This window comes from Ambystoma mexicanum, chromosome 10 (assembly GCF_040938575.1).
Source record: "Ambystoma mexicanum isolate Mex_15411 chromosome 10, UKY_AmexF1_1, whole genome shotgun sequence".
NCBI lineage: Eukaryota > Metazoa > Chordata > Amphibia > Caudata > Ambystomatidae > Ambystoma > Ambystoma mexicanum.
This window is the reverse complement of record NC_090932.1, coordinates 1647543244-1647567353: the sequence shown is the minus strand read 5'-3', so window position 1 is coordinate 1647567353 and position 24110 is coordinate 1647543244. Positions and strand designations below refer to the sequence as shown.

The window sequence follows — 24110 nt, the reverse complement described above, 5'->3', positions numbered from 1 at the left end:
GAATAGCTTGCCCAGTACATCTAAGAGAGCTATCGGTCGATAGTTCACAGGGTCAGTTTTTTTTGTTTTTCTCATAGATGGGGACTACTTTGGCAGATGTCCAGGACGGTGGTAAGCTTTTTGATCTGATGCATGTATCAAAGATGTCCATTATTAAAGGAGCCCAGGTCTCTGTTCTCTTTCAGATCCTGGTTAGTGATCCCATCCGGACCCGGGGCGCGTGAAGATTTTAGTTTTTTGATTTCAATCCAGTCTCTGTCATAGTCCAGTTGCCATGATGCTGTTATTTGTGGCTCTTTGTACTGGATGTCTAGTTATGGTTTACGAAAATGTTTTGAAAAGTGTTCAATCCATTTTTTTTCTCCTACGTTGTTCATCGGCGTATTTTGTGCGAGTTGGTTAGTCGAGTTGATCAGAGACCGGAAATCTTTAGATTTTTTGCCACCGAGACATCTTAGCATTGCTTAAGAGTCCTCTTGGTACAGCATGTGTCTATGATGTTTCGGCCAAGATTTGTAGATTTTTTTGCCATATTAGCTGCTATGTTTTTTTTTTTGTTGGATCTTTCTTGACTATTCTAATAGCAAGTCTCATGGCCTTTCTTTCCTCCATCAATTGCTCATTCCTGAAGTGTAGATATGTTGTAGATTGCGTGGGGTTCTTCTTTCTTACTTACAGATACGACTGCAGCAATGGTCTACAATCCAGTTTTCCCAGGGCCGTGTTGGATGTCAGCTCTCCTTTGGCTCTGCGATACTTGCCCGTGATGTTTGTTGTTGCTGCGTTTGACAATTTTAGGCTCTTGCCCTGTCGGGTCAGTTCAATTTGGTGATTCGTGAAGTGCAGGAGTTGATGGTATCTCCCAGCCAGTTTGTAGTATGTTGTGGTCACTTTTCGAGATTCTTCTGACCTCTAAGGTTTTAGTTGGTGCTAATATTGATCTTGAAACGTAAATGTGGTCTATGTTGGCTCTCAAACCATCTTTTTCCCAGGTCGAGATTTCATTATTTTCTTTTGTTCTCAAGGATTGTAAATTATGCAGGTCTCGTGATAGTAAGAGTTGGTCGAACTTAATTCTTCTCTGGGTAGCCGCCTTACTCTTGATTTTGTTCCTGGATGTTTCTTTTGTAGGACCACCGCTGATTGCATTCATATCTCCACATATTACCGTTTGACCAATAAGCTTTTTAGCTGATGCTTCGTCAATGATCCGTTCCAGGTCTCATAAGAAGGTTTTGTCTGGTTGGGCTTTTGGATACCATTATGTCGTGATTAATAGTAGGAGTTTTTTCCTTTTCTGTTACTGTGTATGGTTGATTTCCCGAGATCGTTACAGCTAAGAAGGTGGTGTCTTTTCTTTCAATGGATTCCAACTTGCATCCGCTGCCTGATCTTATTCAGATTAGCAATCCTGCTGCTGGTCTTCCCTTGGTGCCTTTGGTTGCTGGCAACGTCATTTCATAGCCATTGAGGGTCGGTGGGTCCAGTAGCCAAGTCTCTTGAAGACATATCAGGTCGTAACTTCCTAAGTTTACTTCATCTGGGTCCATGAGGTGGGAGAATCCTTGTCATCCATGATCCCAGAGATGTTAAGTTTGGTCTTTGTTCTGGTGTTTTATGCTCATCTTGAATTTGTCTTGATTCAGTGAGCTCTTTTCGTTGCTAGGATCTTCTAGGCTCCGTTAGCGCTTTTGATAACCATTCCCAGCTGGTTTTCTCCCTTTTTCTTTCATTCTCCTCGATCTGGTATGGTTGATTGTCTGGGGTTCACACTGGCTGTTCTCTGCTGATTGTGATGTTCTTATTTTGTAGAGGCCCTTTTGTTAGGCGTTTTTTTCGATACAAAGACATTACTTAGCTTAAACAATTGCCTTCCATTTTCTCAGTAGTCTTTACAGAATTGTTAAGAACTTGTAGAGACTTCAACTATTGGTGCATAATTTACACATGTTACCAAGTCACACTTCACTGTAGTAAATGTTCTCTTTTGGCTTCTCGATATAAAAGGTTATAGTGCTATAGGAATGTTTTGTCCAGACAATCTTTTATTGTTAAAACGTTTGCTGTTCCTTTTGTCCACAAATGCTCACCTTGAGTGTTATGTCTGGTTTGCTCTTCCACCTTACCTCTTTTGAGCCTGGTATTCTCAAAAGGAAACCATGTGCCCAAAGTGAGGCGGATGTACCTGGGCTTTTGACCAGTGTCTAAAGAAAATCCTCCTAACACGGATTGCGTGGGGGGACTGCATTAACATTCCCAAAGCCCAAAAGTAAGAGTGGGTGTTGGTGTTTGGGGAAGAGTCATGTTAACCAGTTTAATTTTTAATTTTGCCTTGCCTTGAAGGTAACTGGGGTCCTCATTTGATCGTTGTGCGGAGCTGCCGGATTCTGAAGTGGGAGCTGGAATTTAAACGGTGGTGCCCAGGCCTGAAGATCCTTTTGTATTTTGGTCGCCAGAAGGAGCTGAGAAAAAAGAGACAGGTACACGCATTTTGTGTGCTTTATAAACAATTGGCCTCTGCACAGTTCTGTCACAATTTGGCATGCTTCAGGCCCTGGCTTAGTGAATGACTGCCTTTTATAGGTTACTAATTAATTCTTCAATGGATTGCTTTTCTCTTGCAGATTCCTCCTCAGATATCCCCTTCCAGTTTTAGCTGCTCGGAAAAATCTTCAACAAGGTGCATAGTGGACCTCGACTCGGCCGTTGATCGTCACCCTTCCTTGACTCTGTACTCCATCTTCTGCTCTGGACGTGATGTTGGGCTTCGTATATATCATACGCCCCGTACCTCAGTTCCGTTTTTTCCACATGCTCAGCATGCTGCTTTTGAGGAACGTTAGCGTTATTCAATCTTTTTCTTGACAAATTTTGTTATCATTGTGATCTGCCATGTTCGCACCTCGGATTTCGGGCTTCAAGCACTGCTTCGAATGCAGCTCCAAGATGTCAGTGATAAACCCGCATGACATATGCCTGTGGTGCCTCGGTCGCGACTGTTCGGTAAGAGTTTCATATTTATGATACGTCTTCCTGACCAGTCAACCCCGTAACCTTTTGCTTTCACCAGGTAACTAGTTTACCTTATCCCTAGGTGAAGGGGAATCTTTTTTCCCCCTCTCACCTAGTCTTTTACCATTTTTTTGTCTGTTAGGGAGCATTCTCAAAAATGTGCCAATTCCCTCCACCTTAGAGACCCCCAGCAACTTTGCTGTATTTTGAGGACTTGATTTTTTTTACCTGGAGAGTGAGACCCTTTTTCCCACTCCTGTATTTTAATGTGATTTTTTAAAAAAATGTTTTTATTAGGTTTTAGTCAACATTAACTGGAAAAGAACAATATCATTGCATTTCGTAAGATTATATTTGTAACTTCCCACCCGTCCCTCGCCCCAAGACCACTGACTGTACATCAGTTCTGTTCACACCAGACTGCCATCACGAGCCGCCCTCGTCATTAGAAGTGTCTTCTTTCTCCCTAGAGCTCAGTAACGGGGACTCTAAGTGCCACCCATTGGTGTAAGTCCTCACTGGTGTCCAGTTTCTGTTCACGCAGCGCATTCTCGCATGCCCCGGTTTCCGCTGTCGCCCATTTGTGTAGGTCTTGCCACCATAGTGTGATGCTTGGACCCCTAGCACTCTTCCACCCCATAGCAATCTGTCTCTTCGCCAGGATGTAGATCAAGTCTCTGTTGAGGGGTTTGTTTTTTTTTTGGTGCTTTTTTTGTAACTGCCCAGGATGCATGCTGCAGGTGTTTGCACTTCCAGTTTAATGTCTGCTTCAGCCACCTTTGCAGCGACCTGTGCCCAAAATGTCTATCACCTGGCATCCCCAAAACATATGTGCTATTCCTGCGAGGGGTTCACCACACTTGTGGCATTCAATGGTTTTAGCCCCCTTGAATTCTGGCGTAAGGTACGCTCTATTAAAGTAAAATTGTAGGAGTTGCAGTCGGGCGTTCCTGGAAACCTTTTTGTGGTAATGAGCAATGCATTCCCAATCGTTTTCACTGCATTCCAAGCCCATTTCGGGTTGCCACTTCACTTTGCTCTTGAGGTCTATACTAGTCTATACTAGTTATGCTGTTCAGTAATGTGTCGTAGAGCCTTGAGGTTTCGTGTTCCCCTTCGGCTGCGGCCAACATATTTTCGATGGAGCAAGAACTGTCCCGATGGCAGCCCAGAGGTAGCCTGTAGCTGTAGCTTGTCGAATGTTAGGATCCCTTGGTCATCCACCAGGTCCCCCAGGGTGGCCACTCCACAGGGCTCCCACCCCCGTCGTACCTCACTCTGTCCCCCGGGCCTGCCCACATGATGGCCGCTATAGGGGTCTGCGGGGAGTATGGGCCTTCCATCTTCGCAACCTTACAGCCCCGTTTCCAGATCAGTATTCCCAGCTTCACCAGGTAGGGGCTGTTTCGGGTCATGTCTGCTGGGACCCAGAATAAGTCTGAGTAGTGCCTGGGAGACGGCTGGTTGCAGAAATCGGGTGTCAAATGTGGCCTCATCAGCCATCCATTGTATGATGTGTTTTAGTTGGGCTGCAAAGTAGTACAGTTCAAAGTTGGGGATTTTTAGTCCTCCCCTGTCGTATGGCCTTTGTAGGACTTCTAGCGCGACTCTGTCTGCCTACATGCCAAAGAAATCTCCTACAGTGTTTATTTAGATCTGCAAAGAGGCATGGGGGAATGTTGAAGGGGACGTTGGTTAAAACAAATGCAGTAGTCGGGGGAGCGCCACCATTTTCAAGAGTCAAGCGCTACCAGCCACAAAAAACGGCAATTTTCCCCAAAAGGCCATTGATTTTTCTAGGTTTTCCTTGGCTCTGACTGTGTTTAAAGTATGTTCCATATTGGGGGCCTGGTGGATGGTAATCCCCAGGTATTTGAAAGATGTGGTCCTCCACTGGAAGGCCATTGGAGGGAGTCGGTCGAGGGTGTCCCTGCTTAGGATGGCCAGGGGGTAGAGGCATGATTTTTCGTTATTTCTTTGGATCCCTGTGTATCTGTGAAACCCTTCTAACGTCTCCAGGATATACGGTAGTATGTGTTCTGGGTTGTTTAGGTACAGGAGTGTGTCGTCGGCATACATTGACACCAGATGTGTCACTCCGTCAATCACTAAAACCCTGTCACTATACTCTTGGCGCAGATATGCTGCTACAGGTTCCACTGCTAAGATGTACAGCATGGGGGAGAGTGGACAGCCATGCTGCGTGCCCCTGTGAAGGTGCCATTTGTCAGAGAATGTGTTGTCCGTGCGCACCCTGGCTGTGGGGTCTGTGTATGAGTTTGGTCCACTTTAGGAAGGCCGACCCTATCCCCATTTTTGCCATGGTCGCATATGGCCATTCCCACCTGATCGAATCAAAAACCTTAGTGGCATCTAAAGATGCCACTGCGCATTTCTCGGGTCTGCCATTGGTGTTGTAAATGACATGATGTAATCTACGTAGGTTCAGTGATGGATCTCTCAGGCACGTAGCCCGTTTGGTCCTGATGGATCAGAAGGGGGACCACCCTACGCAGTCTCCTTGCCAGAAATGCCGTTAGGATCTTGTTCTCTGAGTTCAACATGGACAGGGGCCTATATGAGCCACATTCATTCTCGTCCTTGCCAGGTTTCAATAGGGGGATGATAATGGCCTGCTTCATGCTATCTGGGAGGGTGCCCACTTCATACGCTTCATTGAACACTCGGGCCAGAAGAGGTGCCAGAACTTCCTTGTAGGCTTTATAAAACTCTCCCGGGAGCCCGTCAGTGGCAGGGGCTTTCCCAGATCGTAAGGACCCAATAGTGACCATCACCTCTTTCCCGATAATTGGTTCGTCCAGGGCTTCAGCCAGCTGTACATCCAATTTGGGTAGTTTGATGTCTAGGACGTCCTCAATTTCAATGGCCGAAGGAGATGGGTGCTGGTGTACAGTTTCTCGTAAAACCGGGCAAACAGTTTATACCTAGCTGCGTATGTACTGCAGTGCCATCCGGGCGCGGATGTGGCAGATAGGGGTCCTGGGGATTTCGCGTTGGTAAAGCCATGCTAATAGCTTCCCCGGTTTATCACCTAGGGCATGGGTTATATGTTCTGGCTCGAAGGTGGCTCTCCCTTCCAGTTCAGCTCGCTCTTGCTCAGTGTTTGTAAGTGAAGTTGCTATGTATCTCTGGGTTCCCCCTATGGTTGTGGGCACAGGGGGTCTGGGTGGGAACACCACCCAGTTAGTCACCAGTGGGGAGTGGTCAAATAATACTCTGGCTAGGTAATGTGCCTCCTCGAACTGCGCTAGCCGTTCCACACTAACTAGTATGTGGTCTAGCCTAGTATAGACTGCGTGGGGGGAGGAATAGAAGGAATAGTCCCATTTATCGGTCTGCCAGCCCTAGTTGTTGCATCAAGGTGCGTAATATTTTTGCAGGAGGGGGACGGGCGTGTGTGTTTGTTGTCCGAACTATCTGAACAGGGTCTAGGGTGCAGTTGTGATTCCCCCCCTGCCCCCCAGATGGGGGTGCTTTCTCTGTATGGGCTGAGCCGTCTGTGTAGTGAGCGGAAAAAGGTTGTGGCGTTGGGATTGGGAGCATAAGTGTTGATTAAGCATATCTCTCTGCCTTACACGGTGCCGTGAACCAGGGCCATCCTACCCTTGTCTGTTTTTGTGTTTAGCAACCTAAAGGGGATGGTGGGGGCAATCTAGATCAGGACCCCTCTAGCGTAAGTGGAATGAGTGGAGCCTACCAGGGTCCCTCTCCAAGACTTGCCCAGTGTTTCTAGCTTGCACGCATCCAAGTGTGTCTCTTGTAGCAACGCAATTCCGACCTTGTTTTTGATTAGGGCATGGATACGGCGTTGTTCCACCCGCTGTGACTTTCCCATTTCCGCTCTATTCGATCAGGGTGTGATCTGGTGGGGCCCTACGGGCGGGTTTAAACTAAACCAAGAAAAAGGAAAAAATTAGAACTACTGGGGGCGGAAGGGTTCCGCTATGGATGTCTACTCGTCAGGAGCAGTCCCTTCTCCGCTCAGCTCCTGAGGTTGATCAATCTTGCTGCTTGCGAGTGTCAGTGTTGCCTGTTTGTGTGTTCAGCGCCGGATGTTAGCCTTTTGAGTGGTCGCTCTAAATGAGGTTCAGCGCAGCTTTCGTTCGGTTTTGTAGATGTCCGGGATCTGTTCTCTATCCATCCAGTCTCTGGCCTCGGCTGGCGTGTCGAACAAGAGTTCTTTGTTGTTGTGTAGCACCTTCAGACGTGCAGGGTATAGGAGCATGTAGCGCAGGCCTCCTTTCTTGAGTCTTGCTTCGAATAGATGAATTGGGCTCTTTTCATTTGGACGTGAAAGGTGTAGTCAGGGTAGATGGCGATTTTTCGCAGAGTCCCTTTGGATCTGGCCACCTGATCTTGAGAAGGCCAACATTGTCTCCCTGTCTTTGTAATGGAGCACTTTTGCTATTACTGGCATGGGCGGGGCCCCAGGGGGAGGTTTCTTGGTGAGAGATCGGTGGGCTCGCTCGATGGTAAAGCCTTGTGAGAGTTTCTCCGCGCCAATTTCTTGTATTAGGAGATTTTCTACATAGTTCGTTGGGTCGGTTCTCTCCATGCCCTCTAGCAGGCCTAGGATTCTAATGTTCTCCAGCATTGGATCTTTCATGGATTCACATGCTTAGAATATTCCCCGTCGTCAGACTGGGACCCCTCGGTACACATATATAGCCTTTTCCTATAGGAAAACTTCCGACACTTTTGTGTCCTATCTATGTCCTTTTAGGACCCGCCTACGCATGCTCCGTAGGCCGTCCCAGTATAAGAGGCCCGCCCCAGCGGCTCCCCTTCAGATTTCAACCGTCTCCAAAGTAGTGGGATCTCCTCGCGTTGTCTTACTATTTTGTACAAGGTTGTATTCCTGGAGTTTGAGTTAGAGAAAATGTCCTCCATGTCAGGGAAAGCGCTGTTCCGTCCATGAGCGACGTGCGGCTTGAAAAAAGTTTACGAGGGGGGACGGATATATGGATTGTATATATTGCCTCCACCCTCATCATTCGCCGGATAACTGCGACATATGCAAAGGGCTTTCTCAAAAAACCCTCAAAGACCGGAGTCGACGACTGGTGGCATGGCTGAATGATGGAGCGGGGCATACCCCCCTTCGGAGGTAGGCCCCACCCAATCGGCGAAAACATCATGCCGTGCTACCTCGTCGGAACCACCGGCGAATAAATCTCGACCGGCGGAAAAAGAGTCATCTGGGAGTCACTCGGCTAGAGACTCCCCGTCAAAGAAAACATCTTCATCAAAAAAGCATGAAAAGGAAAGGAAATCCTCCTCGGGCGATCATCACGAGTCGAGAGTCGAGTAAAAGCAGGCCAAGTGTGGAAAAGGCAGGACCGCCTAAACCACCTGCTAAGTCACCGTCGTCGACGGCGGTCCAGTCATCGGCCTCCACCCTGCCACTTACGCAGGTGGCATCCACCAACAACGGCGGCGACGATGGCCTCGCCGACGGAGGTTCTACAGGAGGCCTGAAGTTTTTGATCCGATCCCCCCGGATACTTTACTGCAAGAACAGGCTGTATCGCTGTCCTCAGAGGACGGGAACGAGTGAATAGCTGGCCCAGCAGACCTAGGGCTACGAGTGGCTGACAAGTCGTCGACTAGGGGATCCGGTATACTGGTACCTGCCCCTCTTCTCAATCCTCAATCTGTTTTGTCGTTGGAAATTCTGTCCATGCTTCAGTCCTTGCTACAGTCGTTGGACCAGAGACTACCTCAGGCAAACCTGCCACAGTCACCCGTCGACGAGCCGGGCGCGTCCCGTCCACCGACGCACCTACGCACGCCAATCTCAGCACTGGCACAAGAGGAAGGTGAGCTGCCAGATTCGGAGTTTGACAGGGGAGCCATGTTGGAGATCTCATCATCCCCCTCCAGGGATCCAACCTGGGAGTCAGAGGTGGAGTTGGAAACCCCTAGAAGCCCAGCTCACCCGTCCCCTCCGGACGACATTGCGTCATTCCATTCTATGATGGAGAAGGCATGCAAAGAATTTGGTTTGTCCCAGGAAGAACAGAAAAAGGACTGTTTTTTGTTCGACCACATGGGTAAGAGAAGGAGGTCTGTGTTCTCAATACCAATACTAGACCACGTGTGGAAGGAGGGGTTGCAGACAATGCGTCACCCTTTTTCAGAGCCGGCAGTGAAAGGACACCTCGAGAAAAAGTTTAAGGCTCCAGAGTCTACCCCCAAGTGTTTATCCTCCCAACCAACGCCAGACTCGGTGGTGTCGGCGGCAGCGGCGAGGAAGGCGAAGGCCCAGCACAAGTGCACGACTCCGCCTGAAAACAAAGCGAGACGCCAGGATGCCTTTGGCAAAAAAAGTGCTATCCGTGGGAGCAACCACAGTAAAGGCCGCAAACTCTCTGCTGATTGTAGCCAGATACGATAGGGAGATGTGGCACAGGCTAGCTCCGTTGCTTGATCATCTTCCGGAAGAGCATAGGAAGGCAGCGATGTTACTTGTCCGAGAGGGTGAGGAAGCCTCAACTCACGCAATAAACATCGCGGTGGACCTCGCTGAGTCAGGCTTCAAGCAAGTCAATAATGGGGTCGTATTACGACGACAGTCATGGCTTAAATGTACCTACTTCAGGCCAGAGGTACAATACAAAGTTTTAGATATGCCCTTTGAGGGAGACCTTCTTTTCGGTGAGAAGGTGGACGAAGCCCTAAAGGGAATGAAAGAGGACTCGGACACGGCACGTTCATTGGGTGCCCTCCAGAGTGGCCGAAGTTACAAGTCTTTTCGTCCCTTTAGAGGGGCTTCAGGTAACTCAAGATTCTCTGCGTCTGGAGACAGATCCTTTGGCAGATCAGCTTACCCCTCCCAGGGATACAGACGTGCTTCCCAAACTGCAAACCGACGCCGGAACTTCCAGACTTCCAGGAAAAGACCATCATATCCGTCGTCGTCGAGAGACAAGCAAAATAAAGATCAGCAGTGACATACAACACACCGTTCTGGGGGGAAGAGTGTGAGCATATGTCGACGAATGGGAACGAATAACGACGGATCAATGGGTGCTGGACACTATAAGAAACGGACACTCTCTACAATTCAAACACAGCCCTCCGCACATTCCACCTGCGTTCACCGCTCATTCCCATCTGAAGATACTGCAACAAGAGGTAACACTCATGTTAGCAAAGGGCGTGATAGAATTAGTTCCAACATCACAGAAAGGTCAAGGAGTCTACTCAAGATATTTCGTCGTAAAAAAGCCGAACGGCAAATGGCGTCCCATTTTAGACTTACGCGATCTCACCAAGTCCTTAAAGAGCCTAAAATTCAAGATGCTCACTCTGCAGGAAGTGATCCGCGCCGTTCAAGAGGGGGATTTTCTAGCGTCCCTGGATTTACAGGACACGTACTTCCATATTCCAATTTGTCGGAAACACAGGAAATTCCTGAGATTTGTAATAGGGCGGACTCACTACCAGTTCACGGTTCTTCCCTTTGGGCTCAAGACCTCCCCCAGAACGTTCACGAAATGCCTGGCTCCAGTAGCGGCCTGGCTAAGGAAGCAAGGCCACCATGTATACCCATACCTCGACGACTGGCTGGTAAGGGGATCCTCCCCAACGTCGACCAACACAAGTTTACAAGCCACCATGCAGCTTCTACAACAGCTGGGATTCGCCATAAACTTCAAAAAATCCTCTCTGCATCGAGAACGCTGGTATTCTTGGGGGCACAGTTCGAGACCCAGTTAGGGCTAGTGAAACCTTCTCTCGACAGAACCTCAAGACTCAATCAGCAAGCGAGCCAACTACAGCGAAACACCAGGCTCTCAGTGAGAAAATACGTTTCGGTCCTAGGGGCCATGGCATCCTGCATCCATCTGGTGGAAAACTGTCACCTATTCATGAGGCCAGTCCAGGAATTCCTTGCGGACCGATGGACGCAGGCTCAAGGATCGTGGTCAGACAAGATAACCATCGACGACAAGCTGCTTCGGACCCTTCAGTGGTGGCAGAGTTTCCACAATCTGAACAACGGTGTACCCCTACAGGAGCCGGAGTTTCAGCGAACCATAGTCACGGATGCGTCCCTAACCGGATGGGGAGCTCACATGGGTGCTCTCCAAACGCAAGGTCGCTGGTCTCCAACGGAGTCACTCCTACACATAAACGTGTTAGAGCTCAGAGCAGTACGATGGGCCTTGAAGGCATTCCTACCACACATCAAGGGTTCGCGAGTACGAGTACTGACCGACAATACAACAACCATTTTTTACTTGAGGCAACAAGGTGGCACGCGATCAAGAACTCTTTCCATAGAAGCCCAGAAAACATGGCATTGGGCATTAAAGCACGAAATTTCCATCGTGGCTCACCACCTCCCAGGAGTGAGGAACTCCCAAGCAGACTCCCTCTGCAGAAGCATGGCCCAGATGCACGAGTGGGAAAATGGACACAGTTCACCTGATGAAAGTGTTCGAGAAATGGGGTAATCCCCCTCTGGACGCCTTCGCACCAAAGACCACAAGAAATGCGAGCAATTTGCAAGCAGATGGCCTCAAGAGGGATCCATGGGGGAGGCATTCTCCTTCCCATGGACGGACATGTTCCTTTATGCTTTTCCCCCGTTCCCCCTCATACGGAGGACAATACAGTGGATACGCAGATACAATTGCCGAGTAATTCTAGTGGCACCATACTGGCCAAGGCAACCGTGGTTCTCCGACCTGTTTCACCTGTCGCTGGAACATCCATACCGTTTCCGAGAGTCCCGAACCTACTATCCCGGGACAAAGGCACGGTGTGGCATCACGACCCGGACAGTCTCAACCTTACAGCCTGGCTCCTGACTTTTCGGAGTTCGGTGCTTTAGACGTTTCAGAGGATTGTCAAAAAATTCTGCAGGCGGCTCGAGCCCCTTCTACAAACAAATCTTACTCCTATAAGTGGCGGAGTTTCTGTGAATGGTGTAGAGGACAACAAGGCCTACAACCGTTGTTGGTGACGCCGGAACAAGTTCTACCTTATGTGCTCCTCTTGGGGGAGAGGGGGTTATCCTTCACATCGATAAAGGTGCACCTGGCGGCCATCTCGAGGTTCACGAGGAAGAGGCAGTAGTCTCCTCTATTTAGCGACAGACTTGTAAAACACTTCATGAGGGGTTTATTTCGAGTTTTTCCCCCTGTAAAACGTTTCCCCCCAACTTGGAGTCTCAACAGTGTTGGCAGGCTTAATGAAACCGCCTTTTGAGCCTATGGCCACGTCCGACATAAAATTCATTTCGTGGAAGTTGGCATTCTTGATTGCTATCACATCAGCTAGGAGAATCTCGGAACTGCAAGCGCTGGTCGTAGACCCGCCATACCTAAGATTCTTTAAGGACAAAGTGGTCCTGGCAACTAATCCTACGTTCGTCCCAAAAGTTCCAACAGTGTATCACAAACACTCGTCCATTGTTCTCCCTACTTTCTTCGCCACACCATCATCGGCAGCAGAAAAAGCTCTTCATACCCTGGACGTTAAGAGGGCTCTGAAATCTTACCTACATCGTACACAGGAACTCGGGTCTACTCGACAACTGTTCATCGCCTATGGTCCGTCGACGAGAGGAAAAGCAATATCTAAACAGGGACTGGCTCGATGGGTCTCATCGACGATTGCATTTTGTCACTCTAAGGCCGGAAGGCCACTGCAAGGACATCCTAGAGCCCATTCTACAAGATCGATGTCCTCCTCAACAGCTTTATGGGCAGGAATTCCACTGACGGACATATGCCAAGCTGCGGCATGGTCAGTGCCCCACACGTTTACCCGCCACTACTGCCTTGCCAGGCAGCATGCGGACGAGGTGCAGATGGGAAGAGCTGTCCTGCGCCATCTGTTTCAATAAGGTAAGCTCCACGCTGTGGAGAATCTGTTTTCTACCTTTTTGATGACAGTATACTTTATGTGGGTAAGGTTATATGAGTTAACTTATTCCTACTGTACATATGCATTGTGTAGTATAGTGAGGGTATATTACATTACATTCTCACCGCCGTCTCAAGTGTTACTGCTATACAATCTATTCTAAGCATGTGAATCCATGAAAGATCCAATGCTGGAGAAGGGAATAGTTTCTTACCTGTAACTCCATTTCGAGGGGATTGGGTCCTCCGACGTATTCCATATCTATGACATGTAATCACCACAGCTGTGCTGCTTCGGAAACTTTTTTCAGCTCCTGCGTCGATGACGTCGATGCGCCGTCGTCGAGGGCCACGTCCGACGTCATCCGATGTGATAAGTAGGACGCACGACACCCGTAGCCTCAGTTCCGTTTTTTCCGCGAACTTGTTGCTTCGTGATTCTCGGTTCACGCCTCAACTCTTTGGAGTTCTGTTCTTCTCGGTTCTTCGAACCTGTTCGTTTTGTGCAAATCCTTCGTGTGAAGATGTCTTCTACTTCGTCTTCGACCCCGCGTCCGGGTTTCAAGAAGTGCGGGGAGTGTGGGTCCAAGATGTCGGTGACGGACTCGCACAACGCCTGCCTCTGGTGCCTCGGGGAGGCCCACGACACGGATGACTGTATCGACTGCCAGTCGCTCACGTCCAAAGCCTTACGCGAACGTAAGAAGTTGCTGTCGGTAGGTCGGGTGTCCAAGCCCAGGAAGTCGAAGTCTGCGGGGCTTTCGACGGATGATTCGAGGGGTGACTCTCCGCATCATCGTCGGAAGTCTTGTGGGTCTCCTTCTAGGAGTCGGTCTCGCCACTCCTCAGCCTCTTCGAGGCGTTCTCGGAAGCGCCGACACCGGTCGACTTCCAGGTCCACCTCGGAGGACTCTGCCCGGCACGTCGCTTACCCCACCAGCCTTGCGACGCCGGAGGAATGGGCTTCCTTCGGGAAGAAAATGCTGGCGATTCTTGAGTCGCAGGGTACTAAGCCGTCCGCGCCCCCGAGTGGGGGTCGGTCGTGTGAGGTCGAGAGACACCGCTCGCATGAGTGGTCGGCACGAGTCACGGGAGAGGTCCCGTTCGGACAAGGAGACTCGTTCTCGCCGTACCCGTTCCAGGTCCCGGTCCTCGACGCGTTCACCTGTGAAGTCTTCGAGGAAGACATCGACGCCTGAGGCGTCGGGGGCGTCGACAGGCTTTCTCGAGGCTCCGGCTTCGAGGAAGTCGTCGAGGCCGTCGACGCTCGGGTCGTCGAGGGACGCGCTAGGGGCTCCGGCCTCGAGGGCTGTGTCGACGCCGCCGATGCTGGAGGCGCTGGGTCTGACGTCGACGCCGATTCTCTCGCCGCCGATTCTCTCGCCGCCGATTCTCTCGGCGCCGATTCTCTCGGCGCCGATTCTCTCGGCGCCGATGCCGGTTCTCTCGACGCCGGCGCAGATTCGCTCGACGCCCTTCGTGTCGGAGGTACCCCGTGGCACGGGAGAACCCCCTAGGAAGGCTCTGGTTAAGAGCAAGCACTCTCGGGTGCCTTCTTTTCGCCACCTGGACTATATTTCAGAGGCGGATGAGGATTCTGATGGCCTGGTTCCTAGTCAGGTTCCAGATGAAATTGTCTCGGGCCATAGTCAGTTTGACGAATTGAGACAGTCACTGCATGATGCCAGTGGACTGGACACCTCTCCGGAGGTGGAGTTTTGTAGGCCTGAGCCTGGCTCTCATGCCGATTCCTCGTACCGGCGCCTTATGGCTAGGGTTTCTGAGTACTTGGGATGGTCTGCTCCCCCAGGGGAGTTTGTGCAGGATGATCTGACGGACATCCTTGATGTTGGTCCCCAAACTGACCCGGTACTGCCGTTCCATATGGATTTACAGAGAAGGGTGGCGGCAGCTTGGACTGCTCCTGAGAGTCTCCCGGCGGTGGGCAGATCCTTGTCGCGGAAATACCGTCCAGCCAGTAGCGACCCCTGCTACTTGACCAGGCACCCCACTCCGGAGAGTTTGGTGGTGCAGGCGGCCACGGCCCCGGCAAAGCAGGCGTCGTACCCTACCATCCCTCCTGATAGGGACGACAAACGTTTTGATGGCTGGGCGAAGAAAGTGTTTTCTTCTGGTGGTATGGCGCTTCAGGCGGCCAACTCCATTTGTGCCTTGTCTCGTTTCACACACACTCTGTGGAACTGTGTTGCGTTGGCGGCTGAACATATTCCCGAAAGGGACGAACGGGATGGTTTCCTTGCTATGGTCCAGGATGGTAAGGATGCCATGTGTGAAGCCGTTCAGTCGGGTTTGGATTTAGCTGAATGCGTCAGTAGGTCCATGGCGGCGAGCGTGGTTGCGGAAGTCGGGATTTGCTCCTGATGTGCAGTCCCGGCTCCTCAACATGCCCTTTGACGGTGAACACCTTTTTGGCAGCAAAGCTGACGAGAGCCTTGAGAGGTTGCAGACCTCAAAAGCTGCAGCGAAGTCGTTGGGCGCTGCAGTTCGCCAACCTCCACCTTTTCGTCCTAGGGGCAGCAGTGGAGGGGTGGTTACTTTCGCTATTACTCATCCTTCAGTAAAGCGAGAGGAGCTGGCAGTCAAAGAGGCCACCGCAGGGGTACCAGAGGTGGACGACAGGGTACCCGTGGTGCCAAGGCCGCTCGGGCAGTTGCCTCTTTGCCCTCAGGTAACGCCGCAGCCGCTCCCACTCAGTCGTGAGGCCATGCCCCATGGTTCGCCGGTTGGGGGAAGGCTGGCGCAGCATCTTGTAGATTGGCAAGCCATTACTTCAGATGTGTGGGTTCTGGAGATCATAACCCACGGCTACTGTCTTCCCTTTCGGCACAGGCCTCGCGACAATCCACCGGGGAACCTCTCTTTGCAGAGTCCGGATCTGCTCCTTGCGCAGGAAATTCAAGCCCTGCTGGAGAAAGGCGCAATAGAACTGGTGCCTGTAGCGGAGAGGAACAAGGGATGGTATTCCCCTTATTTTGATTTCGAAAAAAGACTGGAGATTGAGACCCATCATGGACTTGCATGGTTTGAGCAAGCTCCTCAGGAAGGACAAGTTCAAGATGATTACTCTCTGGTCCTCCAGGCCCTTCAACTTCAGGACTGGTTGGTGTCTCTCGACCTCAAGGACGCATACTTCATGTTCCGATTCATCCCATACACAAGAAGTTCCTGAGGTTCGCGGTTGGCGACTCGCACTTTCAGTTTCGGGTCCTGCCGTTCGGATTGACCTCCGCCCCAAGGGTCTTCACCAAGCTCATGGTGGTGGTGGCAGCGTATCTCAGGAAAGGGGGGGGATTGACGTTTACCCCTACCTGGACGATTGGTTGATCAGGACGCGCTCTCCCGAGCAAGTCTTGGATCATCTGTCAGTCACCTGCCACTCCCTTCACAGGCTGGGTTTCTCCCTCACCTTAAAGAAGACCCACTTGACACCTACCCAGCGGCTCCAGTACATCAGAGCAGTGCTCAACACTTCCCTGGGGCTGTGATTTCATCCCCAGGAGAGGGCTCATTACATTCTGCAGATGGCGAAAAAGTTTCAACAGGCCCATAGTCTCCCGGCGTTCGAGTTCTTGAGGTTGCTCGGCCTCATGGCATCCATCATTCTCCTGGTGCCAGAGGCCAGGCTGTGGATGAGATCTCTGCAGTGGGTTCTCAAGATGCAGTGGTCAGTCCTCCGGCAGGATGTCTGATCCCGTTCAGGTGCCGCCCTCAGTCACCCAGGATCTTCTGTGGTGGGCTGTCGAAGGCAATCTGATGAAGGGGGCTCCATTTTGGCTACCCTGGCCGGAGGGGACTATCGTGACGGACGCATCCCTCACGGGGTGGGGAGCTCATGCCAACAAGTTGACAGTCAAGTCGTTGGTCTCCGTCGGAGTCCAGACTCAATATCAATCTGTTGGAGCTGATTACCGTCAGGCTAGCCCTGAAGGCTTTTCTGCTGTCTGTGCGGGGGAAGGATGTCCTGATTCTGATGGACAATACAGTGGTCATGCACTACCTCAACAAAAAGAGGGAGGGGGGGGCCAGGGTCTCTCCCTCTGTGCAGAGAGGCGATGCAGCTCTGGTTCTGGGCCATCCAGCAGGAATTTTCGATCTCAGCAGTTCATCTGGCCGGAGACGAAAACGCGGCGGACGACGCTCTGAGCAGGCAGAGTACAGTCTCTCACAAGTGGGAGCTGGCTCAGGAGATTCTCCTGGAGATCTTCGCCCTTTGGGGGAACCCCACAAGTGGATCTCTTCGCCACCAGTGTCAACCAGAAGTGCGAAAGATTCTGCTTGCGGGAATTTCCTCCAAGAGGAACCTTAGGGGACGCGTTCATAGTGGAGTGTTCCTTCCCACTGCTGTACGCATTTCCTCCAGTCCCCGTCATTCTGCAAGTGCTGCAGAGGTTACAGAGGTTTGGTTCCCGAATAATCCTCATTGCTCCGGCATGGGCCAGGCGAACGCGGTACCCAGACCTTCTCGACATGTCCATCTACCCTCCACGCTGTCTTCCCTACCGAGACGATCTGCTCTCACGGGAGGGGGGGTCAGGTTCTCCATCCAGAGGTTAAGTCCCTCAACCTTAATGCTTGGCTTCTGAAAGGTTGAGGTATAAGGATTCGGACCTCTCTGACGACGTGATGGAAGTGTTGCTTTCGGCCAGAAGGCTTGCAACGAAGTCCCTGTACCGTTGCCGTTGGAGAAAGTTCTGCGACTGGTGTAGGGTTTAGAATGTGGATCCTTTTCATGTGCCGTTCCTGTGGTTCTGTCTTTTTTGCTTTCGTTAGCCCACAAGGGCCTGCAAGTGGGTACCATCAAAGGTTACCTGGTGGCACTGTCCATATTTAAGCGCTCGTCTGAGGAGTGTTCTTATTTTAAAATTCCTTTGATTTCTCAGTTTCTGAAAGGGCTCACTATCGTGTTCCCACCGTCACCTTTCCAGGTGCCCGGTTGGGATTTGAACCTGGTTCTAAAATTCCTTAATGGGAGCTCCATTTGAGCCTTTACATTCTTGTCCTTTGAGACGGTTGACCTTAAACTATTTTTAGTTGCGATCACTTCCGCTCGCAGAGTGAGTGAGTTGCAGTCACTTTCCGTTAAGCCACCCTTCACAGTGTTCCATAAGGACAGGGTTGTCCCTGGGGTTCGTCCTTCTTTTCTTCCGAAAGTTTTGTCGGAATTTCATTTATGCCAGAAGGTCATTCTTCCGGCATTCTATCCTCCTCCGCGTCCTGGTAAGGAAGAGGAGAGGCTCCATAGGTTGGATCCTAGGAGGGCTTTAAGTTTCTACATCTCACTCATCCCGGGTCAGAGTGGACAACCAGCTCTTTGTAGGATACGCTGGAAGGCGTTTGGGACAAGCTGTTACTCAATAGACTTTGTCTAGTTGGATTACATTGACAATTTCTGAATGTTACCGCTTGGCGGGTAAGGACACTCTGGTAGGCTTACGGGCCCATTCTACTAGGGGTGTGGCTGCCTCTACTGCCCTGCAGAGGGGTGTTCCTATTCGTAACATTTGTGAAGCAGCCACACAGTCCTCCGTAAAGCACTGCTCCCTGGATTCTATCCATGGGCAAGATTTGGCCTTTGGCAAGGCGGTCCTCTATTCTGCAATTTAATTGGGCATTCTAAAATTCTAAATTTATTTCCCACCTCCTTACATTGGTACTGCTTTGGGAGTCTGTCATAGATGTGGAATACGTCGGAGGAACTAATCCCTTCGAATAACAAGTTACTTTCTTACCTGGTAACGTTCTTTCGATGGGATGTTCTGATGACTTATTCCACATCGCTCGCTCCCTACCTGCCCCTCTACAGAATTTCTTATGCGATTGCAGCTTTCGTTTCTGCCAGGCTTTCTGTAGTCATACTGGGAGAAGATTGGTGCCACACGTTCTGGGAAAAAACTACAACTGAGGCTACGAGCGTCGTGTGTCCTACTTATAACATCCGGTGACGTTGGCTCGACGGAGGCCCTCGAGGACAGCGTATGGACTTAGAGAAACTTTTCCGGAGCAGCACAGCTGTGATGATTACCTGTCATAGATGTGGAATACGTCGTCGGAACAACCCATCGAAAGAACGTTACCAGGTAAGAAAGTAACTTGTTCATCTCTGAGACACAGTCATGCTCTCTCTTAAACCCTCTAATTGTAAAGGAGACCATTGCCCAGCCCAAATTATAAAGGATGCAGCTAGAGACCTAGCCCCTTTCATCTCGAAGCTTATTAATGCTTCCTTCAAGACCAATTCAGTGCCCAATAATCTCAAAGAATCATGGGTTCTCCCATTGTTAAAAAACCAAACATTAGATCCCGCCATTCCAACCAACTTTAGACCCATCACCACAGTCCCCTTCTTACTTAAAATCATTGACAGAGTGGCATATCTTCAAATACAGGATTACCTGGAAGTTAACCACCTACTAGGATCACAGCAATCCCGCTTCCGCGCCTTCCATGGCACGGAAACAGCCTTAATAGACCTCAAGACCCAAATTGATGAGTTGAAGGACAATGGGAAATCGGCTATGCTACTCCTCCTTGATCTGTCTGCAGCCTTCGACTTGGTGGATCATGCAACCACCTCAAATCAGCTGCTCTGTTCTCAACTGATGCTATAACCTGGGATCTATCCTTCCTAGCTAACCGTCCAATGAGTCTTCTCCCCTCAGCTTCGGCTGATCCCATACAAATCTCCTGCCGCGTACTGCAGGGTTCATGTGTGTCTCCCACCATGTAGAACATCTTTACTAAACCTGTGTCTGACAAGCTGGATAGACTAGGTGTCATTTACACTAATTACACAGATGACACCCAGATCCTCATTCCCCTTTCGGGCAACTTCCTGGATGATTCAGTTTTAGTAAACTGGATATACCGCATCGTTCAGGCATGGATGGCATCCCACGGCCTCTGCCTGAATGACGACAAAACGGAGCTTCGGATCCTAGGCTAAGAGATGGCCCTTAAAAAACTCATCCGCAGTTATGCCTCATTTAATATTGACAACGTCATCAAGGTGATGCCCGCAGTCAAAACTTTGGGATTCTACCTAGACTCCGCACTTAACCTTAAGAAGCAAGTCAACTCACTTGCATCCTCTACAGCCTACACCTGCAAATTGATCCGGGTCTGTAGACCTTATCTTTCGGAAACCAGTTGTATTGTCCTGGCCAATGCACTTCTAATATCCAAATTGGACTATTGTAATGCATTATACGTGGGAGCTAATAAATACATCTCTAACAAATTACAAAGACTCCAAAATAATGCTCTTAGAGCTGCCTTGAATATCCCTTCCAGAGAACACATCTCCTCTTTTAGAAGAGACGTCCACTGGCTCAAGATTAATGATAGGATTACCCTCAAAACACTCCCTCTAACATCCAAATGTCTGAATATAGCTCCACCCTACCTTGCAGAAAGAATAAACAAGAGATTCACCTCCCGCCCTATGAGATCCGCTAATGCCTACACCCTCAAAATTCCTAGATTTAAACGCACTACAGCTGGCGGCTCTAGCTTCCCAGTTCTGGCTGCGCAATACTGGAATGCACTCCCCATAGACCTGAGAATGGATCAACCCTACTCTAGATTTAAAAAGAAAATCCTTACCTGGATACAAACTAATGACTCCTAAGTAGACCAACCTGTATTATGACCACACCTGCTACTGTTTTGCTCGGCCACGACCTACCCCTCTATGTACTGGTTACCACTGCATCACATGACTCTATTCATGTTTTTACCTAGAGGTGCTAGTCACTATGTAACCCAATGTGACAGTAATTCTGGATATTTCCTATATCTATATAACTAAGCCCTAAGTTTACTTGTCTTTTTGTATTTATGTAACCAAGCTCTAAGTCTAATTGTCTCTTGCGCTCAGCTACCTGAGAGTTTGGTGCGTAAGTCTCGAATAAACAAACTAAACAGTGCAGCTGCAGGATGATACTCATCGCCCCAGCGTGGCCAAGGCAAATTTGGCACCCGGACCTTCTCAGCCTGTCGGTGTTGCATTCGGTCAAGCTACCAGTGGTCGCAGATCTGCTCACCAGACAAGAAGGCACAAACCTGCATTATGACCCAGGACCGCTGAACCTGAGGGCTTGGCTCCTGCAGCCCTACAGTTTGGAGGATATGAATTGCCAGCAGACTGCAGGGAGGTGCTTGCCAGAGCGTCGTCAGCTCTGAAGTGCTACGTTCACAAGTGGAAGCGTTTAGCTACGTGGAACCGGTCGCAGAAGGTTACCCCGCTGAGGGTCACGGCCCCGCAGTTTCTTCAATACTTTTTGTTCTTGTCCAAGGCGGGGCTGGTACACGCCTCTATCAAGGTGCATTTGGCGGCTCTCTTCTGCTACACCAGATCTCTTGGAAGATGTTCTCTTTGGTCCCACCATCTCGTCAAGGAGTTCCTCAAAGGACTGTTTCAATCCTTTCCTCTGGTTACTTCTCCTGCCCCAGCGTGGGAACTCATTGGAGCCCCCTTTGAGCCTAGGCATCAGGCCCCTCTCAATTTCCTCATGGAAAACGGCTTTCCTTGTGGCCATAAGTGTTAGGCAAGATTGTATGTAGTAGCCCTATGGTTGACTCCACCAGCCTTGTCCTGTTGGCAATAGGTAACCCAACCTTTGATATAGGCCTGTACTGCACAAGTTGGTAGTGTGACTGAGCATCCAGGCTTATTTCTGGAGGGGTCAAAGTGAGCTGTAGGGTTGCAGCATAGTTTCACAGTGACAAGTATTCAAATAACACTTGTACTGAATGTTTCTTGATTAAATAATTATTAATTTAACAGTCAGTTTTAAAACAAGCCTTCTTTAGAAGGGAGCAATTGGCAACAATAAAAACACACTTCAAAATATCCTCCTTCTGTTCAATAAAGTAGATACTCATCTTGGTCTCAAGCCATCCACTTTGTCTAAAGATAATTTTGTTAAATGGTAGTTTCATTTTTATCTAGGTTGGGATTTAGTTTATCCTCTAATCCTCCATTGGGTATTGGACTATCTTTTTTCTTGCTATTTTTCCTCTGCGACGGCTGAGCTTGGGGGTCTAGGGGATAGTTGTCAACTGTGGTACGGGGCATAGTGACAGAGTATATATACATGATGCTCAACATCCCGTCTGGAGCGGTCGATGGAGTACAGAGTCAAGGTAGGTTGACGATCGATGGCCGAGTCAAGGTCCACCACCCAACCTGTCGAAGTTTTTACCTAGCAGCTGAACCTGGAAGTGGACATCGTTCTGATGAGCAATCTGCGGGAGAAGAATCCATAGAAAGAACATAATCGTAAGTAATTTCTCCTTTGACACACTGGTAACTGAACGTCTGCTGGTTTCTTCAGGAATGGCTAGAGCCCAACAGCTTCAACGTCTGCATCACCTCCTACAAGCAGCTGTTCAAAGGACGTCAGGCTTTTATGAAGATGAGGTGGAAATATCTGATCCTGGATGAGGTGCAGCAAATTAAACCCATGACTGAGAAGCACTGGGGGGCGCTCTTGAATCTCCGAAGGTAATGCTTAGCTATTGCATACATCTGCGTTTATATCTGGATAATGACTTGAGTATGAAGTAAAATTACAGTTTGCTTTGTAAGATTCTCTGGTGCAGGTCCTGTGTCACTTTACTAGGGTTACATGCATGTGTGGTATATTATGAATTGTAGTTAAAGAATCATAGTGTCTCAGGAATCTTAATGAGAATCGTAACGTTTCTAGTATTGTAAACTTGTGTAACCTACTGTAAAGTGCCCTTCCTTGTGACTGCTCTCTTTAGTGTTCAGATGGATTTCCAGAATCAGCCATGGGGGAGGATTCTGGGAGGTCCCCCTAATATGGTGAACAGGGAAGCTGCTGAGAGTTTAAGAAAGCCGCAAGGAATAGTCTCTGGGAGGGTGTTTAAGGGAACGAGGGCTACAATGACTACACAGAGCACCAGTAATTCCAGTTAGACAGGCAAGTATACAAAATGAAAATATTGATTAGGCCTTAAGATTGCACACTAAGCAAATAAAAGATCTGGACAAAAATGATCACAAGACATATATATACAGTCACCCTTTGGAGAAAAAGATCAGCATATTATTCAAAACCAGTGACACCGAGTTGAGTACTCAGATGCATAGAAAGAACTCTTTCAGAATAATCACAAAACAGCTCCCCTGTATTTGTTAGGTGTTTTTACAAAAATCCTGCCTGAGACGGCACTTGGGAAAGCCCACCTTCAGTGAACAGGGTTACACTGCTTAGGTGTAGCTTGCGCCACACAAGGGGTTGGATGAATGGCAGTCAGGCTTAGTCTAAGGAGGGAGGGGGGCTGTAGTGAGGTACAAAGAACTCTGAGCCTACACTTAGTCCAAGAAAACACTGATACTTTTAGAAGTTATACACAAATACTTAATTAATATATATACACTAAGGCACACTGTTGTAACTTTAAAGTCCAGTAAGTACTAGAACACAGTAAAAGAATAGAAAATCACTTGCAATATTCTTTGGAATATAAACCTCATTTGTAGTCACCTTAGAATAGCTTTTTCTGTTCCAAGCCACATAGTAAAATCATCTGAATCATATATGTAAACTTTTCCAAACTCTTGCAACTTTGTTCCAGCCTGTCTTGGAGTCCAACCCTATGTTAAGGAGAATTCTCTGTTTAGGCTGAATTTCCTAACCTAGTGAGTCCCCCAGCAGCTTTGCTGGATTTCTGAAGTTTGTTTTTTCTCCGACTCTTGGACATGATTTGTGGTGTTCCTTTGAATGTTAATGTGTTTCATGGGCTATGGGGTCCTTTACTCCATAGGGTCTCATGTGTTTTTCCTATGTGTTACACAGCACCCTCCGTGCAGTAACAGCAGGGTGTCATAGTGACCCCCCACCATATACTCCATACCCTGGGACTGACTACTGTCTCTCAGGGCATGTAAAGTCACCATTGGCTTTACTAGTCCCAAATTACTAACAGAACCAGTACAAACCATCATACCGTGGACATGCTGGTAGGGGCAATTCGATTGCCCCTGGGTCTGTTATTCGAGGGGGCACGTCCCGTCCCCCCCCCCTCGTCGGGTTTTTGGCTGGTGGCAGTGATACTACTTTTTATATTAAACCGCGAATATATCTCTGGGATTTTCCCATTGTTGGAGGCTAATACTTTTTTACGTAGCCTCTAACATACCGCTGGTTT

The 24110-nt window shown here is 49.3% G+C and overlaps 1 protein-coding gene across 6 annotated transcripts in view; it reads left to right on the top strand.

Moving 5' to 3' along the window:
* EP400 (E1A binding protein p400) overlaps positions 1-24110 on the top strand; it is a 1542855-nt gene that overhangs the window by 628178 nt on the left and 890567 nt on the right. For all 6 annotated transcript variants that reach the window (XM_069620067.1, XM_069620064.1, XM_069620063.1 and 3 more), the window contains 2 exons: positions 2344-2480; positions 22268-22437. In XM_069620067.1, coding sequence (XP_069476168.1) covers positions 2344-2480; positions 22268-22437 — 307 coding nt within the window. The remainder of the gene's footprint in view (positions 1-2343; positions 2481-22267; positions 22438-24110) is intronic.